Source organism: Bos mutus, chromosome X (genome assembly GCF_027580195.1).
Source record: "Bos mutus isolate GX-2022 chromosome X, NWIPB_WYAK_1.1, whole genome shotgun sequence".
Classification (NCBI taxonomy): domain Eukaryota; kingdom Metazoa; phylum Chordata; class Mammalia; order Artiodactyla; family Bovidae; genus Bos; species Bos mutus.
The window spans coordinates 32,309,515-32,329,149 of NC_091646.1; the positions used below are offsets into that span (position 1 = coordinate 32,309,515).

The window sequence follows — 19,635 nt, forward strand, 5'->3', positions numbered from 1 at the left end:
CTTCAGTGGAAGTTCAAAAGTCTAGCTGGAGTGGGTTCAAGAGGGAATACTTCTATTTTCTCAATGATACGTAGACAAGGTCATAGGCTTAGTGGAGAAGGAAATGATAACCCACTCCAGTATTCTTGCCTGGAGAATACCATGAACAGAGTAGCTTGGTAGGCTATAGTTCATGGGATCACACAAAGTTGGACATGACTGAGAGACTGAGAACACACACACACACACACAGACTAGGAGTGGAGGTATGGAAGAGGTGGAGGTATTGGAGGTATGATGAAAGAGAAGTATGAAGTAGCATTTTTAAAGAGTTGGAAAATAAACTGAAGAGAGAAATAAAGTCGAAATGCCTGGCAGTACTGAGGGCCCACTTCAAATTTGTGATTTTGTGTTTTTCTCCAAATATATTCATCTGTTTAGGAAAAAATATGGAACAGGCTGTTTATTTAGCCAAGATTCAGATTTTGCTAGGCTAGGGGTGTGCTAAGGGGAGAGAGGGTCAAGGGAATTGTTGTGATGGACCAGGGAATGTAAGTTTGGCAAAAATGACTTCAGGCGGGTGATGACAAATTTAAAAATTGCGGGAGGGCTCAATTTTTTGTATGTGTGGTGCTTGAGGATACGAGAGAAGGGCCAACACTAAAATTATTCTGATATTTTTTCGTGCAATGTTTTTTATCAAAATTAGCTAATTAGATATACCATTATGTATTATATACAAGTCATGTCAAGGTAAGTTCTCAGAATCTAAGAGGATACTATTAAATATTCTGAGACACAAGTATTAACTGAGACTGTCCTGGGAAAATTGAGACATAGTATGACTCTACTCAGGGCTTCCCTGATAGCTCAGCTGGTAAAGAATCTACCTACAATGCAAGAGATCCCAGTTCGATCCCTGGGTTGGGAAGATCTCCTGGAGGAGGGCATAGCAACTCTCACCAGTATTCTTGCATGGAGAATCCCCATGGACAGAGGAGCCTGGTGAGCTGCAGTCAATAGGGTTACAAAGAGTTGGACATGACTAAGCGACTAAGCACAGCACAGCACATGACTCTACTCATATAGTCATTGATATACAGTAATAACCAATACAATATTGTAAAGTAAAAAAAATTTTAAAATAAACAAATAAAAAGAAGCAGATTTTAGTAGTTAAGAGCACAAAGTTTTTCAGTCATGGCTCCTCAGTTTGAAACCAAGCACATGCCTGACTATAAATCTTTTGGTTGAAACTCATCAGGGCTGGCTCCTCCATCTCATACTGTCGTGTGGGCTATTACATTTGTCTTCTGATTCTAAATTCAGTGTTGCTTCTGGACTTCAGGTTATAGTCTAACATTTTCTGCAGTAATTACCCCTTTTCACCTTCTCAGGTCCAATATCTCCATTATGTTTATTTGAACTTCTGTTGAAATAGATTTCAATGTCCTTACAACCAAATGTGACCCTTCCTTATGAGTAAACAGTCTGTTTACTCATTCTGTACACATGCTATTTTATGCAGCTCATCTTAGGCTCTTGTGTTAATTGTTATAAGGCAAAGTACAAGCATTTTATTGGCAGTGTAGTTATTAGAAGGAGCTTTTTTGATTATATTTTCCAGGAAATTATAGACTCTTGAAACATGACCTTTAACAATTCAGTTTTTCCTGATTGAATGTAGCTCATTGCCTCTTAATTACCTGAAAGGTAAGCCCTGCTTGAGGTAGGTCTGGATTATAAGTGTCCATTACTATACTTTTAAGTCTCTTCAGTTCAGTTCAGTTCAGTTGCTCAGGCGTGTCCAACTCTTTGCGACCCCATGAATCGCAGCATGCCAGGCCTCCCTGTCCATCACCAACTCTTGGAGTTCACTCAAACTCACGTCCATCGAGTCAGTGATGCCATCCAGCCATCTCATCCTCTGGCGTCCCCTTTTCCTCCTGCCCCTAATCCCTCCCAGCATCAGAGTCTTTTCCAATGAGTCAACTCTTCCTTCCTACTAATTCTATGTCCCTCTACCTACTCTCTTGAAAGAGGCATTTCAAGATGAAATGAGGATGTATTTACTAAATAGGTTTTTAAATTTGTCTTGCAATGTGACACATAGAAACATTTTGATCATGATTTGTTTTTAATTTATTAGCATGCCTCAAGTAAGGATAAAGGTGTGCTTTGTTAAATAATGGAGAAGGGAATGGCGACTCACTCCAGTATTCTTGCCTGGAGAATTCCATGAACAGAGGAACCTGGTGGGTTACAGTTCATGCGGTCGCAGAGTCGGACACGACTGAGCAACTTACACTTTTTAAATATATTTTTGCATTTTAAAATAACTTTCAAATTAACTCTTAAAAGTCATTGGCAAAAATGATGAATTAAGAATATGTATTATACTTTCAAAATAAGGAAGATACAAGAAATTCATTTTATATGTGGTACAGAATTCCATTTTTACCAAATAAACAAGTAGCCAGAAGTATGACTGCTAATAGGAGAATAGAAGTGGCCCCATCTGGAATTTCCCAGTATCTGGAATGGACAGGACAGGAATGGGTCTGGATACTCTGTTCTGGGGCCTGGAGGTCAGGAAACACGTTCCTTGTGGTTATAGATCATTCTGGGGATACTACATCCCCGAATAATATACTTCCTCAAATCAGAAAGCCACTTCCCTCCTTTCTGGCTTCTATAGCAGTAGCTCTTCCTAATGGGTAGCCCTCCCCCCTGGCTTTTCATACATACTGCCTTTAAGAAGAGGTGTCCTTTTTTGGAGCCCCTTTCCTTCAACCTCTGACAGACCTCAGGAATGGGACCTACAAGTCCCATAGAAGTGGAAGTAGAAGTGTTAGTCCCTCAGTCATGTCCAACTCTTTGTGACCCCATGGACTGTAGCCCGCCAGGCTCCTCTGTCCATGGAATTCTCCAGGCAAGAATACTGGAATGGGTTGCCATTCCCTTCTCCAGGGGATCTTTCCCACCCAGGGATCGAACCCGGGTTGCCTGCATTGCAGGCAGTTTCTTTACCATCTGAGCCACCAGGGAAGCTGAGAAAACCTAGGCTAATTCAATCCTAGGGTCAAATTGTAACAGACCAAGTTTAAGAAGTCCGGATGTCTCATTGATTTTGTATTTCTTTAATCCCTATTGCAGTGAGGTAGAGAAATAAAAGAATGACCTGTGTCCTCAATTGCTGATTTCTTTGATTGTCACTGAGACCAAGTTTACTTTAAAGGTACACAAAATCTGCACAAGTGTTCAGTCTTCATACATGTTACGTAGGCAGGCAGAGTATCCAAGTGATTGATGGATTAAAATTTTTTTCAACTTTCATTATGTTGTTTTAGACAGCCTCACATATGTGTTGTACATAGTGAAAAGGTTGGCTTAAAACTCAACATTCAGAAAACTAAGATCATGCCATCTGGTCCCATCACTTCATGGCAAATAGATGGGGAAACAATGGAAACAGTGAGACTTTATTTTGGGGGGGGGCTCCAAAATCACTGCCAGAGAAGGCAATGGCACCCCACTCCAGTACTCTTGCCTGGAAAATCCCATGGACGGAGGAGCCTGGTAGGCTGCAGTCCATGGGGGTCGCTAAGAGTTGGACACGACTGGGCAACTTCACTTTCACTTTTAACTTTCATGTATTGGAGAAGGAAATGGCAACCCACTCCAGTGTTCTTGCCTGGAGAATTCCAGGGATGGGGGCGCCTGGTGGGCTGTCGTCTATGGGGTCACACAGAGTCGGACACGACTGAAGCAACTTAGTAGCAGCAGCAGCAGCAGCAAAATCACTGCAGATGGTGACTGCAGCCATGAAATTAAAAGGTGCTTGCTTCTTGGAAGAAAAGCTATGACCAACCTAGGCAGCATATTAAAAAGAAAAGACAGTACTTTGCCAACAAAGGTCCGTCTAGTCAAAGCTATGGTTTTTCCAGTAGTCATGTATGGCTGTGAGAGTTGGACCATAAAGAAAGCTGAGTGCTGAAGAACTGATGCTTTTGAACTGTGATGTTGGAAAAGACTCTTGAGAGTCCCTTGGGCTGCAAGGAGATCAAACCAGTCAATCCTAAAGAAAATCAGTCCTTTATATTCATTGGAAGGACTGATGCTGAAGCTGAAACTCCAATATTCTGGCCTCCTGATGCAAAGAGCTGACTCATTGGAAAAGACCCTGATGCTGGGAAAGATTGAAGGCAGGAAGAGAAGGGGATGACAGAGGATGAGATGGTTGGATGGCATCATTGACTTGATGGACATGAGTTTGAATGCTCCAGGAGTTGGTGATGGACAGGGAGGCCTGGTGTGCTGCACTCCATGGAGTCACAAAGAGTCGGACACGACTGAGCAAATGAACTGAACTGAACTGATAACATTCCTCTGCATTTGGGCATAACCTTGTATATTAAAATGTGCTTCTTTCGTGGCTCTCATGAAAAGCTCTAGGCATTAGTATCTTCATTTTGAAGTGAAATAAAAGTTGCTCAGCCATGTCCAACTTTTTGTGACCCCATTGACTATACAGTCTGTGGAATTCTCCAGGCCAGAATACTACAGTGGGTAGCCTTTCCCTTCTCCAGTGGATCTTCCCAACCCAGATATTGAACCCAGGTCTCCCGCACCACAGACGGATTCTTTACCAACTGAGATATCAGGGAAGCCCTATCTTCATTTTACAGATGAGGAAACCAAAGATCCAGAGATTGTACAGGGTAGAGAAAGACCAAAACCCTGACCTATGAGTCAGCAGACCTGGATTCTCATATTCCTGACTTTGTCCCCGTGTGTTTATGAATGAGTTGTTTCCCCTCTCTGAACTTCAGTATCTGCATTTATCGAACAAGATGATTGAGCTTTCTCAACTCTGTTTGCATACTATAAACACGTGGAAGCTTTTAAAAAATCCATTCCTCAACCTCACCTCCAAAGATCCTGACTTAATTGGTTTCAGAGTACTATAATTTCCATATCACTAAGAAGCCAATCCAGGTAAAGCCACAAATTCAGTTTGGTATTTCTCTATAAAGGAGAGAAACACTGTCATTTAGTATAAGATTCAAATACTATGGGGACATGTCCTGTAACAGAGTTTGAAAGGCTGAGGGTTTTACTGTGCATACCCTAACTCTGAACTCTATCCATCTCTCTCTCTCTCTCTCTCTCTCTCTCTCTCTCTCACACACACACACACACACACACACAATCATTCCAGTGAAAGTAGATTGAAAAAAATAATACTGATTTAAGTCAAGGACAAAGAGTAGTTTAAGTATACAGCCGAGCCAAGATGTTAGTAAAATGGAGTTTTGGGGTGACAGAAATAACTAATTATAAAACTTTTTTCTTTCACATGTTTTTTTCTTAGCCTTTGTTTTTCTTTCTGAACCTATATATAGTATTCACACAACTTTTTTTACTCTTTACCCTTCAATATAGCTTATGTATTAAGATGGGCCTGGAAACTTCTCCTTATTGGAGGCCTTAACCCCCATTGGAAGGGGACTCTTTAAAAATTTTAGAGTAAAATTTAGCCAACTAATTTTTGATATTACAAAAATTAATATTCCTTTTGTTTTAGAGTTTCTTTTTGTCATCAGAATGGTAGTACTTTGAAGGCTAAGATTTAAAGTGTGGACCTAGGAGAATAAGGCCAAGGGAATTCTTTAGTCCCCCTTAGTTGATGCCTTAGGATGCATGTATGGCTGATCTCATCTTATCACAACAGAACATAAGTGACTTGAGCTTAAAGCCCTGTATTAATAAATCTATGGTGTTCACCTGAAGGATTATTTCTGGTTTCTTTCCTTAGCAACCTGCAACAGCAGTGTTGGTTGGTTTTTCAAGGACTTGGGGATTTCCCAATCCTTGTCATCTGTGTCTTTTATTATCAGAAACATGACCATTATCTAATACAGTCAAAAGGATTGCCTTAATAGTTGGACAATGACAACTTGTGTGTCATGATTACCATCTTTTTTTCCAAGGGACTGGCCAGCAAATACATGTGGAAACAATATATATAACTTTGAAATGACAGCAAGGTCCCTAAACAGTGAGCAGTGTCTCTCACAAGATGTCTTTGCTTGAAAGCTATGTGTCTCCTTCATTCTGGCCTTTGAAAGCAGTAACACTGGTTTAAGGATCAAGATAAGGATATGGGCCTGGATTGTCACTCCTCATTTCCATGTAGAAAGAAGCCCTTAGAAGCTACTTAGAGAATTTTAGGTTTAGGAATGCAAATTTAATATGTTTCGCAGCACAATAAAGCTTTACGTGCTTTAAAGATTATAGGTTATCTCCAGTTCATTTTCAATGAATGTGATTAAAGATGTAAGGGAAAAGCAGCAGCCTAGTGTACCAGTTTCAGAGAAGGCAATGGCATCCTACTCCAGTACTCTTGCTTGGAAAATCCCATGGATGGAGGAGCCTACCAGGCTGCAGTCCATGGGGTCGCGAAGAGTTGGACACGACTGAGCGACTTCACTTTCACTTTTCACTTTCATGCATTGGAGAAGGAAATGGCAACCCACTCCAGTGTTCTTGCCTGGAGAATCCTAGGGACGAGGGAGCCTGGTGAGCTGCCGTCTATGGGGTTGCACAGAGTCGGACACAACTGAAGCGACTTAGCAGCAGCAGCAGCAGTGTACCAGTTTAAGTTCATATGTCTCCCTTTATACACACACTTCCGTTGCTATAGTGGAGCCACAATGCTCCCCCATTGCTGCTAAGGCTGAAAATGCCAAAATTCATGCTTGGGCACCCACACATGCATTACCCAAAAGAACAGGGGAGTTAGTATTCCACAGGGAAGGTATTTGACTAATAAGATGGGAGATAGGAGGTGAATTCTTCTCTCTTCCTCACCTAGATGGGCTGAGATACAGTATGGCCTATCATAAGAGATTGAGAAATTAGCTTGTCATGAAAAAGATTGCTCTTTCCCTCCTGACCTATTTTTCCTTACTTCTACTTCCTTAGGATTTCATGTAAGCTTTTGCTTCAAGCTCTATTTTCTAAGAAACTCAGACCAGAGCATCCAGAAACTAGGAAGTCTGGAATTAAGTCATAATTTCACCCTAATTTATAACCATGTGACTTTATGCAGGTTACTTTCTTTCTTTTTGCATCTTCTCCTCTAGCTATAAAATGTTGATATTGGAGTAGAACTTCTTTAAGGGTCTTTCCAACTCTGAAATAATGCCATGGTACATAATGTCTGTGTGAAGTAGGTGATGGGAAAAGGTGGTATACTGACCAATGAACATCAGTGGATTACTTACATGTGAATCAGGAGAATGCACTCAATATAATCAGTGAGCTTGAATGTTAACAGCTCCAACCAATCTTAAGTTCCAAACATAGATTTAGTTCTACTTTCTGCAGAAAGGAATTGAATTAATTTCCTGGGTCTTTAAAGAGAAGGCCAAATAAACTCTTACCCTCTTGAGCAAAGTAAAAACACTTCCCTACTGGCTCCATATCATAAGCTGATTGAGAAATGGTAACTGGCTGCAAACCAAACATGTTTTCAAAGCAGGAAGTGGAGATCTGTAATGGCTCCATTTTGGGAAGCAAGATAGCTAATATATGATGTCTATAACTATTGCTTCACTCCTAACATAGGAGCATGTGTGTTTCAACTCTTAGGGTGCAGGTGGACTGAAGTTAGGGAAAGAACCATTCACCATTTGAGGTTTATTATACCACGAAGGTTTATACTATGCTCCAAACTTCTATACCTGACTCTGGAGTCAAACAGCCTAGGTTCACATCTTAGTTTCAGCATTTACAAGCTTTGTTACCTTTGGCAAGTCATTTAACCCCTCTGTACTTCAGTTTCTCATTTGTAAAATAGCAATCATAATACTACATACATTGTAGAGTTGTCTTGAGGATTAAATGAGCTAAATAGGCAATGTGCTTGAAATAGTGCTTAGCACAGAGTAAGCACTATGCAAGTGTTCACTATATTTATTTTAGCTATTGTGATGATGAAAGATGGGCTAGAACCAAAAAAAAAAAAAAAAGGCTCTTGGCTAAAGCCATATGAAATGTATCAAGGGACCAATATGTGGAAAGCAATAGATTTAGGGGATAATAGATGATTTAACTGCAAAAAAATGCTAAGCAGGAAACACCCTCTAAATATTCCTGTTTATACAGTACATGACACAAAGTATAAAAATAATGAAAACAGAGCCTCTCTGTAGGATTTAGAGTTCTTTCGTATATATTTTAAATATACATGTGATACATTAAAATATATAGAGTTGTGTGAATATATATTTACATATGTATATGTAAATATATGTATATATATATCACTGAAGGGCTACATATGCACACTCACTCACATGTCCGTGTGCATACCCCAACAGGACCCATCTATACGTAAACCAGATGCAGTCCATATCAGGCCAACTTGGACGCAAATGAAAGCCCTAATTCAGCAGACTGCAGATTGCAACTACATTTGAATAATCCTCCAGTTCCTTCTACCAAGTGTAAGGCCATTTAGAAATACACTGAGAAGAGCTCCTCTGGGTGTATGGCAAAGCCCAGGGCCCCTCTGGCAGTGCACAATTTGCCTGAGTAAGGACTGCAGGATTGAGATATCAAGGAGCTAGCTATCAAGGAGAAGGGACTTGTGTTATGTTGGACCCTGAAACTAATAAGCAAACATCAATAGAATAACTTTAGCTCCAAGAACAAAGCACTAGTGTCATAGAATCCTTATATATCTCAGCTTTAAGCAAATTTCAGGCAGAAGCGAAGAGAAATGTGTGTTGCTATTCATCACCATCCAGTGTGACCCAGAGAACTGGGCCCAGCTTTTAGGTGTGGATAAGTTCAAAGGTCAATCAGGCAGACTTGGAAGATAAAAAGAAGTTACTTAAAATGGAAGGACTTGAAAGCAACAGAAGAGGTGGTTTGGGTTTATAAATGTTCCAAGAAGCCAAACCTTGTATATGGCACCATTTGCAGCAATATCATTAACATTATTAATAATCATCAATAACATATTTATATATACAAAAATAGAGCAAAGCAATTCTATAAGAGGAGGTGAAAGTGAAGGTGAGGGTCTCTGCAGCTCAAATGTCAGTACACTTCAGGAAGATTCAGAACCAACGAAGACTGAGTGGCACATATTTCTACAGTATATAGCCAAGAAGGGGACATCAAAGTGTTCCCTTTTCCTTCCCCCTGTGTAGGACTATACATTTCTCCCCACCTTTCCACGCTGTAATACATATCCATGCACACTTTAAAAGAGATGATGATATAGAGAGTCTGGAAGTCTCAAACTAAGTTGGAGCACCTTGGTTTCAAGCAAGTGCCCTTCATCTTTGAATTCCTTAGTGAATTTTGGATTCACTGACAGAGGGAAACTGTTATCTAATTCTTGTCTTTTAACAGCAGTCCTTAAGAGCCTGCCATCACCACTGCAGCCTTTTCCCATTGAAGGCGAATCATAGCACAGGCTCTTAGTATTTTTTTTTTTTAACAGAAGTCAGTTCTCTGCATTATACATCTTTCGTCTCAGTTTTTCACTGTTGCTGAAATTTAGGTTCTCAGGCAACTGCCATTGCAGACAAAGCCAACAGCAAGCACAGTGTGTGCAGCAAAGGGTAGGTGCAATGGCGAAGATACAGCTTAATTAGGGCTTCCTTAAGCTTTTCTTTTCCACACTTGAGCTTCTGTAAGATGACAGAGCCAAAGGTGATGTCCACTGGGGGAAGCCTTGACAACTGAAATGAAGTTAGCTACCCACTATGCCCCACATAAAGACCACCACACCAGGTTGGCATGATTCCTGAAGACTGAATGGGTATGGCTTTCTGTCATTGTTAATAGAGTCCTAGGAGAAATTTTCCATGACTTAATGTGGTGCAGTGTAGAGAATATTGAACCAGGAGTCAGAAGGCCTGTATTCCAGGCCCAACTCTATGAACTCTGTGTGCGACCTCGGGCAAATCTCTTCCTAATTCTAGGCCTCAGTTTTCCCATCTGTAAAATAAGGGCATTGAACTAGATTAACAGTTAAGATTCCTCCCAGCTCTAAAGTTTTATGACTTTTTATGTCCATTATTAAGGCCTGAGCCATGCAGTCTCAGGGCAGTTAGCTTCTAAGAAAGAACAGACCTCTGTAATATCCTTTGCTTTGTTCATTTAGCTATAAAGCACGTCTGCCTTTGGCACTTGGGTCAGACATACAAAGTTACGAGCATCCTGGTTTACTATCCTACTCAGCATGCTAGTGGAATCTGGTGATTATTGGGAAAGGGAGTAAAACTTCAACTCATTAAACCTGGAAATAGAAGCTAAGTTTGCCTCATATGCTCATAAACTGGTGAGTGTGGTTATGAGTGCACACACACTATTGCTAGTGATCAGTTCATTACAGTAATCAATTTCACTTAATAAAAATTAGTAAATAGTATAACATAGCAAAGTTTGGTGTCAAAGGAAACACCGATGGAAAAAAACAGCACTTCTTGACGTGTTAGAGAAACAGGCAAGAGAAGACATAAAACTGATGGAACACAATAGAAATACCTGCAGAGAAAGGATTAGTCAGAGAGAGAAGGAAGGAAGGAGAAGGTAGGGAGAGGAAAAAAAAAGAGAGGAAAGTTAGAATTAGAGAGGGCGAGAATGAAGTGGAAAGGAGTACAAAACAGAGTTAACACAAGAAGGGGAGGAAATGAGAGAGAGAAAAGACAAACAAGAGAAGGGCAGTAAACAGGGAGAAGGGGTCAGATTCCCTGGAATATTGAACACTGTTCCACATGGACCTGTGAAAACCATCTAACAGGAAAGCTTCCAAAGGCACTGTGGAAAGCAGAGTGATGCTCAGAGCCTGCATCGAGAGGTATCATGTTGGGGAGCCCCTAAACCTCCACATTGCTGGCTCTGTCAGCCCTCAGTGTCCAAATCCTCATGCTTCTACATCACCTGAATTGGCCATGACAGCCATAAAGGCTGAGATGGTAGGGTATAAAAAGATTTAGGGGGAGTGGGATAGATACTGTGAGAAAGAACAAGGCATCCTGTGCCAGGATGTACTTGACCATTCCCCTGACACTGCAGGAACAAAACTGGTGAGCCTTAATTTTGGCTACTTTCCTCCTCATCCCCTTCTTCAAAGATGAGGCCTATGCTTTACTGACAGGGGCTAGGAGAAAGCTCTGGATCCCCCTTGGTAGGAAGGTCATACAGACTTTTCCTGGGCCTTGGGGAAGGGCGCACTACCAGAAGAGATTTTTCTGCACACAGTGTTGGTGTGCCTCTTACAACGGCAGCCTGGTCGCCTGAGACTATCATAGCCCTGCTGGCACAGATGGAGGCATCCACGGGTAGGCAGGTAGCAGCACAGGCAGGGTAAGAAGAGGGAGATGAGGCTCATGGCTGCCCAGCGGACGAAGCAAGAGCCAGGCCCACAGGAGCAGGGCTCATCGGCGCAGTTGTCTTCATCGTCAGTGGAACAGTGGTAGAAGAGGCCCTTAACACAGCAGAGACAAGTGCCATAATCTAAGAGGCTCTCAGCAGAGCAAAGGCAACGCTGGTTGCATAGCCAGCAAGCGGGGAGAGGGCGAGCTGCTGTACAGAGGACACACTTGCAGCGCCCACACTCCTCACAGATGAAGAGGTGCTCACTGGGGTGCATGGCAGAGTGCTCAGCTTCTCCTTTCAGAGCACCGTCAGCCTTTGGGTGGGCTCCGGTTCCAGGCTGGGTTCGGATGATGGACTGGCCTGAAGGTGAGGGCGTGATGCTGGCCAAGAGCCTTTGATCAGAGGCAGTGGTACTATGGGACATTGAGCTGGCAATGCTAGACTGGCTCAAATGCTGAGGCAAGGGCTGCAACTGATGGCACTGGCTGAGACTGCGGGGCAGAGCAGTGGGCATGGTAGCCAGGGACCAATCAGATTTGTGGGTTTGCACGATAAGGGAAGGACTGGAGAGGGCCTGTTTACAGGGAACTGGAGGACGGTCCACATAATCATTGCTAGCGTGAGTAGAGCGCAGCTGTTCAATGGGCAGAATTTGTTGGAAATCATCTGTCACTGCAGCATCCATTTTGCCTCGATTCTTGAGTTGTGAGTGGTTTTGGGTCAGGCTGGCACTTATGGTGATAAAGAGCCCTTATAGTTACATGGGTCTTAGGGCACATCAGAAAATCCTAGGAGAGAAAGAATAAAAACAATAAATAAGAACACATAGGCATGAGTACCTTGCAGGAAACCAACAAAGCTCAAGCCCCTGTCCCCAGCACTACCTTAAATCACTTTAGTCTTCATGTTACTCCCTGATTCTGTAATTGACCTCATCTATTTTTTTTTTACAGGCATGTCTGGTCTTCTCATCCAGACTATAAAGCACATTGGGAGCAAAGATCTGATTGTGGATTCCTTTTGTATTTCATCATATGACTAGAGTCATAGGAGCAGTTAGCTCATTCAGATGTTTCCTAACTGAAAAATCTAGGCCTTGAGCATCAAAATTCTAATAAAACTATCAAATGCAAAGGTCACATTTTGAGATTTTACAGAAAAACCCAAATGAATTTTTTTGCCAACCAATAATATATATATATATATATATATATATATATATATATATATAAATATAATCAAAGCTTTCTTTTCAATGAAATTTATAAGCATAAATAAACAAATGATAAAGGACACTGTGATTCAATGAATATAGGCAAGCAAGCAAGCAAGACCCAATAATATTAATAGCAGAGATATGGCAAAGACACAGAGGGCAGAAATTAGACTATCTATAGAATAATGGGAAAAAAGGCTTCCTAAGAATGTAAAAAATCCAAGACTAATCATCTTGCAGTTCTCCTCACTTCATAAGCTGCTTTAATTGATTGAGGAAGTAATTCTTTTAAATGGCGGCATGACTCCAGAATCAAACTTTTGTATACGCAGGAGTAACCCTAGTGATGGGGAACCATAAAAGAAGAGACCTGAATTAATTCAAATATCACCTGTAATTGTTCTTATTACGACCCTAAGTCAAGTCTATACTGATGGGATTTATTAGGCAGAATCTGCTTGGACTGCTTTTCTCTATCTTTACCTTATATAATAAACTGGCTTTCTTAAAGAACAGCAATGCTTTTATACAAAATTTAACCTAAGCTGAATATCTGGAAAATATATTCTCTCTTGATTCGATTGAGCCTGGTACTGATAATGATGACCATGAGGAAAATACTGTTCCAACCGTAAATTATTGTTTTGCACCATCTGGAAGACTGACCAGCCTAAAAAGGAAACCTAAACAAAAATCTAAGACTCATCTTAGAGACATTAGGACCTAGGAAACACTAGCATGAATAAAGTATATATTTGAAATCCATCAGATTTCAGGCCTCCTCAAAAGAGATCGATTACTCACACTACTATATGGGATGGAAAGCTTGAATGAGTAATAGAAAGGAACAAGTGACAGAGGATAGTGCTTGATTAGGTTTCCATAAGCAAGCAAGCATGACACTGAAATGTGCCCAAAGCTCAATAGCAAGGAAAAAAAAAGATGTAGCTCATATAGGACTCAGTGGCTAATAATACAATCGGATTCATTGCCTTTTGAGGTTATATCCCAAAGCAAACCTATTTAGTTGAATTTGCATCTGCTCATTTTTTAAAAAGAAGATTTAGTTTGGTTAAAAATAACTTTTCTGCCACATCACATCAAAAAACCAGTCTGACTATAATTTCATTTTTTAGCTACTTGTTTCAGTGTTACTCAATACAGCATAAGAAAATGAAGATAAACACTATGGAGATTCTAAGACTCAAATATGCAACCTTTGTCAAATCACTTACTTCTTTGGGGCCTCAGTTCCACTATCTATATAATTATAGGGGTGGCCTAGGTGATTTTGAAGGACTCTGCCCCACTACGGTCTGTAATTATATAACTATACAATTGGACAAAAGAATTCTCTTCATACCTTCTGCATCTTCAGCCCTTGAGGGTAAACTGGGCAACATGCCCTTGTTTACCAGGGCATTCAAAAGCAAAATGGGTTGGACTCACAGCCCCCCTGAAGTCTTACACCTCTACCTTTGCTGTACTTTTGTTAAGACTCACAGTCCCAGCATTAGAAAGGAACAGGTAGTTTTCATTTGAACACCCAAATAAACAAAGACACAGTGTTCAGCCAGCTTGCAGAGCGTGTGGATCTAAGAGTCTTGGATTGGGAAGAGTCTTTTGACAACTGTATAAGAAATAAATGTATTCCCCATTGATGAGATAAATAATGTGTGGGGCCTTTCAAGCCCTTTACACTGTATAAAGAATAATGCATACACTGGATGCATTTTAGAGTCACTGATTTCCCAAAGGAAACTAGATTTGAACATACTGGAAATTCCAAGGATCAATAACTCAAAGGAAAGCATTCAAGGTCTTAACATTACAGGAGATAATCATATGGGATTCCAAGGATGTTACTAGATATCTCAGAGATTTGCCCAGAAGGTTGGAAGCTAAGCTTGGAGGAATTTAGGTCATAATAGAAATGACTCGGAACCATGAGGGGATTCTATCTTGGCAGCAAAAGGGTATACGGTGTTTAGGTTAAGAGAGTGTATTGGGATATTGATTAGACTGCTACAAGACTGGAGAGTTCAGATACTTGGTTGGGTGATTAAAGGAAGCTTTGGGCATCAGTCTGGGATGATGAACTACTACTGTCTTGCTTCCAGATAAGGGGATTGACAAGATGAACTCGGAAGGTTTCTTCCTGCTCTATAAAATCTTTCTGAGAATGAAGAGTGGAAGATCTGCAATATGGTGGGCAGTAGGACCTGGGTAAAATCAGGGTATTGAGGAGGATAAACCAGTATTGCATGACAATAAATTGTTTGCCATTCCGGATGTGCTGAATCCGATCTGGCTAACAGGATGAACTGAAATAGATACTGGAGGGGAAGGTAAGTGGGGGCGGGGTGGAGTGGAGAAACAAATAGACAGGAGGACTGCTGCAGCCCACAGATTAGATGAAAAACTACTACTACTGCCTGCATGTTTAGGATTCAGAAACCCACTCATTAAAGGGCCATTCATTGTGAGCAGCAACAGTGAAGCAATGGACTGTGTTGCAGGTCAATTCCATATTCTATGAAGTGAGAGAGAGAATATACATATCACATATTATGAACTAGGAGCCAAGGTGATTACAAGTCTTGGCTGCACATGGATGGGATCTAGTGATTTCTGTCACGTAGTGCCTCTGCAGTAATGAATGATGCATTGTAAACCCACTCCCATCTCGGTCTCTCTGGCCAGGTGCTCATAGCTTTCTCAACAGTGTTTCTGTAGCCCTGAAATTTGCTATGTTCAACCTAAACAGAAATGTCTTTTCTTATGCGAACGTGGGTACTCGAAAGCTAAATTCATTCAAGAAATGCTGTTTGTTAATGAAAGAAAAATGTCTTTTCTCCCTGGAACTGAAAAGCTGCCATGTTGAGACTAAAGTTGCAAACTTTCCTAGCTAAAGCTCTTCTATGCTAACCCCTTTAAGAGGCTTTTGATTTGGGTGATAAATCCTTTCTGATATGGTATGACTCAAGCTCAATTTCAAGGAAGAAGGGAGAAGAGAAGGCTGGCTCCTGTTTTCTCCTGTTCCTATGGGTTCAATGCTGTTTTGTACCTTACTGTGTAACGGCTCTGGGGTGTGTTGCTTTTTTTTTTTCTGTGCTCTGCTGTTATATACACTCGTTCTCAGAATAACCGAAAGCAAACATAGGGGGGATTTCTGCTATGGCTTTCTGTGTTTTCTTAGTTCTACTGTTCCAAAGTCTGCTCTCTCAAAATCCCTCTCTGTGCAAAAGCATTTGCATCTCTATCAAAGCACTCCCCCCTGACAAATACCAAGTTGTATATAGTTTACATTACTAACCTCTCAGCCACTGAGTGGGCCTCCCTCCTACCACATACATCTTGTTGGAGCTGCCAGGTTCTCACCACATTTAACTCTTAACTTGTCACTTTGCTACCCTAGTCCTATTCATTACCTTCAGTTTCATTAAGACACACAGCAGTTTATTTCCAACCAGAGAGTCTTGCAGTTGTAAGAGCTTGCCTTTTTAAAGATAGGGGTGTTTTAGTATAGTGATATTACAAGGAAAACTTGTAATATCAAGTGAATTCACAGACTTCTAATCCTGAAGAAAATGCTAGTTCTTCATTTAAGAAGTAGGAATCTTTCTTTAAGCCCCAAATTCTTTTATAAGAGACAGGAAACTGAGTTCTGGGTGACTGTGGGCAAGTGACTTCTGTTCCAGGCCTGTTTCTTCATCTGCAAAATGAGGAGGGGTATTAAAGGAAGGTTTGAAAAGTCCTTTCTTGTCCTTATGCTCTAAATTTTTATGCTGGGTTTGCTGGTTGTATTCCTCTGCCTCAGAAGTCTTTCATGAAGAATTGGTGCCCTTTCCCTCAGGTTCTTTACTTCCCCACTAACTCAACTTCTCAACTCTGACTCCAAGTCACCCAGATCACTCACTAACTAGATTGTTTCTCAGCTAGAGAGACCTAAAACAGAACACAAACAAAAGGCCAAAATGGATAGAATGGTACACCAAAGTCTTAGAAATTTTTATTTAGACGTTTAGGGAACAGGATTAATACTTCTCTGGGGATAAAAAGCTAGCCTGTGCCTTACCTGTATGTATGTATGCAGCTGACTTGTTGGGAACATGATTTAATACCTGGTATAGCCAAATTATATTACAGTGACGCTTTAATGCACCCAGAAAAGCAACAATAGTTTGCATTTCAAAATAGATTTTCCATTTAAGAGTTCAAGGTCTGTTTTCCATTCATCAAACATGGGTTTGCAGCATACTGAGGCTAGTGGCAATGATCATTAGACAAATGGAAAGGAGTGTGCACCACGGCCCTAGGTCCTATCAAACGTCTACTGGCTAACCAGATATGCTGACAGATTCTCACTGTGGACAAAATTTCCATATGCCACACAGAGACATGTGCACACACACCCCGGCCTGGATCCAAAGGTTTCTAAATCCTTGCTCTGACTCAATGTAAGTAGGGGGTTATGCCGTGTCAGCTTGCACCATTTCTACCCAGAGCAAGGTGATGTGATGAAATCTGAGCGATGCACAGCCCAGACTTGTGAGCCAATCGGAGACTAGCCCTGCACTGACAGGATGCCCGCTGGGCAGCCAGACTGGCCTCAGCACGGGTTCCCCCTATGTTCTCAGCTTGGGTGGTTAGGCTGCGCTACCCAGGGCTTAGGCAAGCCCCACAATTCACCTTAAGGTCAACAGCCTAGAAATTCCATTGACATCGGGGCTGTAGGAAGAGTGATTTCGAAGTTCCCTTTCGATTTAGCCATGTCTAACATGGATAGTTTTCTGCAAGGGGCTGTTTCATTGAAATCTCAGTTGAACGGTTTTCATTTTATTTCATCCATGCGCTTGAGCTTGTGCGCGTGCACAGACACGCTCTCTCTCTCTCTCTCTCTCTCTCTCTCACACACACACACACACACACACATACACAGAGAGACACACACATGCACGATGACGGGAATGAATGGCAATCTGTGCATTGCATAGAAAGGATTCTGAGGTCTTGAGGAGCTCATCGCTCAGCTTACCTTGAAGCAAGGTCTGAGCCATGCTGAGAGAAGCCGAACTCATGGTCCATCTGGCTCAAAGGACCTCTTCTTCTCCCGAGTCTTTAGGTTTCTCCACCTCTTTTCGGAAAGTCTGAATGAAAACTCCTTCCCTGGCAGTGGAGCCAGAAACAGAGATAGTTCTGTCTCGGGCTTTCTGACACAGCACAGAAAAGGGAAAGGGAGGAAGGGGAAAAGAGAGAGAGAGAGAGAGAGAGAGAAGGTGGCGCTGAGGAGGAGAGTCGGACTTGTAGTGGCAGATACTTTGTGTAGATTTTCCATGCAGATCTCAATCCTGATGCACGTATTCCCCAAAGAAAGCTCAGCAGGGTAAGTTGTTCACCTCCTCCTCTTTCTCCTCCTCCTATTTCTCCTCCCCGTCCTCCCCCGCCTCTTTCTCCTCCTCCTTCTCCTCCTCCTCCTCCTTTTTTTTCCCCTCCTCCAGCCTTTTCCTTCCCCTTCTCTTCCCCTCCCCCGCCCCTCCCCCTTCCCTCCTCTCTCTTCCCTCCTCCTCCTCCCCTGATGCCTCCGCCTCGGTCTCCCTTCCCATCTGACAGCTGAACCGAAGCCGCAGCAACTGCGGTGGGAGACCCGGGGTCTCTCGACAGAGCAAGAGATACCGCTAGGGTCCGATGATTTGTGTAGCTTCGGGGGCGTGGGTAGAGCGTCCGCAGAGAGATGAGCGGCGGGGTGGTTGGAGGCGGGAGGAAGGGGGGATGAGATCGCAGTGTGTGTGCAGCTTGCTCAGCGAGCCCGCTGTTTTGTGAATGTAGACATTTTCTCGAGGTCTTGTGAATGGGTTATACGGGAGGATGGGAGGGGAGAGATTTAATGCTCCTTGTTAGAGCCTCTCTCTCCGCCCCTCCCCACTCCCCAGCCTCCACCGCCCATTTGCTTTCCCGGAGCTATAGCTCTTAATGCTTGCCTAAGTGGCGTCATCCCAGCTGAAATTGAATCGACCCATTAGAACTCCCCATAGGAATTTCTGTATCCGGTCCCTGGGTAATGACTGAAACAGGATTTAAAGGGGAGTGGGGGTGGGGCGGAGAGGAACAATTTTAAGGAGTCCTCATTTAATATCTCTGCCAATTGCGGTCCTATCAAACCTTTCAGCCCTGATTGAGTGATCACAGCTTCAGCTGGAGAGACTGCACTTCCCCTTTGTTTCAGGGTCTCTCCCACCTCTTTTGCACATTCGTTCCCATTTTTTGAGCACTAATAATGATTATCCATCCATCATCCACTGAGGAACCATTCCTTTCCCTTTCTGGGTTGAGTATGTTATATATCCAGCAAATATTTGTCAGTGCCATCTTTTGTGCTTGGTATTGTGGATTCAATAAGGAAGACCAAATTCCTGCCTTCAGGGGGCCTCCTTGGGACTGCCAGGCTCCAGAAAATAATGAAGTTTTGGCCATTTTCTCTTCAAGTGAAGGACAAAGCTTTCTGGAAATGATCCTCAGTGCATATTTAATTCAATAGGAAAATGTCTTCCTCCTGGGCATGCAGACAGAAGCACTTGAATGAAAGCAAGCCTCATATTTAAAATAGATCTGATTTCAAGTCCTGCTTCAATGGACAAGTAGCAGGAGCTTGACCATCGACATTCTTAGGATACTTTGGTTACCCCATCTATAAAATTGAGATGGTGAATGGCGACAGTTCAGAGTAAAACAAACTGTGAGTTAGGAAACTCAAATTCTTAATCTTACTCTAACTCCTTGTGTGACCTTTGCAATTTACTTTCCCCTCTAGTGCCCCAATCTCTACATTTACATGAGGGTATCTGATTGGGAAATTGCTAAAGTCCCTTTTAAGCTCTGACATTATTTATACCCTCTCAGGAGGGTTAAGAAAACAAAAGAAATCGTGTGGGTCTGCATGTGCACGTAGCAGTGTCAAAGGTTCTCCAAACTGTTCCGTTCATGTGTATGTATGTGTGTGTGTGCACGCATACATACATATATATGAGTTTATGTGT

General features: G+C 42.0%; 1 protein-coding gene across 1 annotated transcript; it reads right to left on the reverse strand.

The window, feature by feature from the left end:
- Window positions 1-6,150: 6,150 nt before the first annotated feature.
- On the reverse strand, window positions 6,151-18,031 carry SPRY3 (sprouty RTK signaling antagonist 3). The gene is made up of 2 exons (XM_005900051.2): window positions 17,637-18,031; window positions 6,151-12,170 (listed from the first exon to the last, which is right to left on the reverse strand). The coding sequence occupies exon 2, from the start codon at window positions 12,065-12,067 to the stop codon at window positions 11,201-11,203; it is 867 nt and encodes a 288-aa protein (XP_005900113.1). The 5' UTR covers window positions 12,068-12,170; window positions 17,637-18,031; the 3' UTR covers window positions 6,151-11,200.
- Window positions 18,032-19,635: the final 1,604 nt, after the last annotated feature.

Excerpts from the sequence above, each read along its gene's own strand:
- SPRY3 (XM_005900051.2), bottom strand. The coding sequence starts at position 12,067 with ATGGATGCTGCAGTGACAGATGATTTCCAACAAATTCTGCCCATTGAA.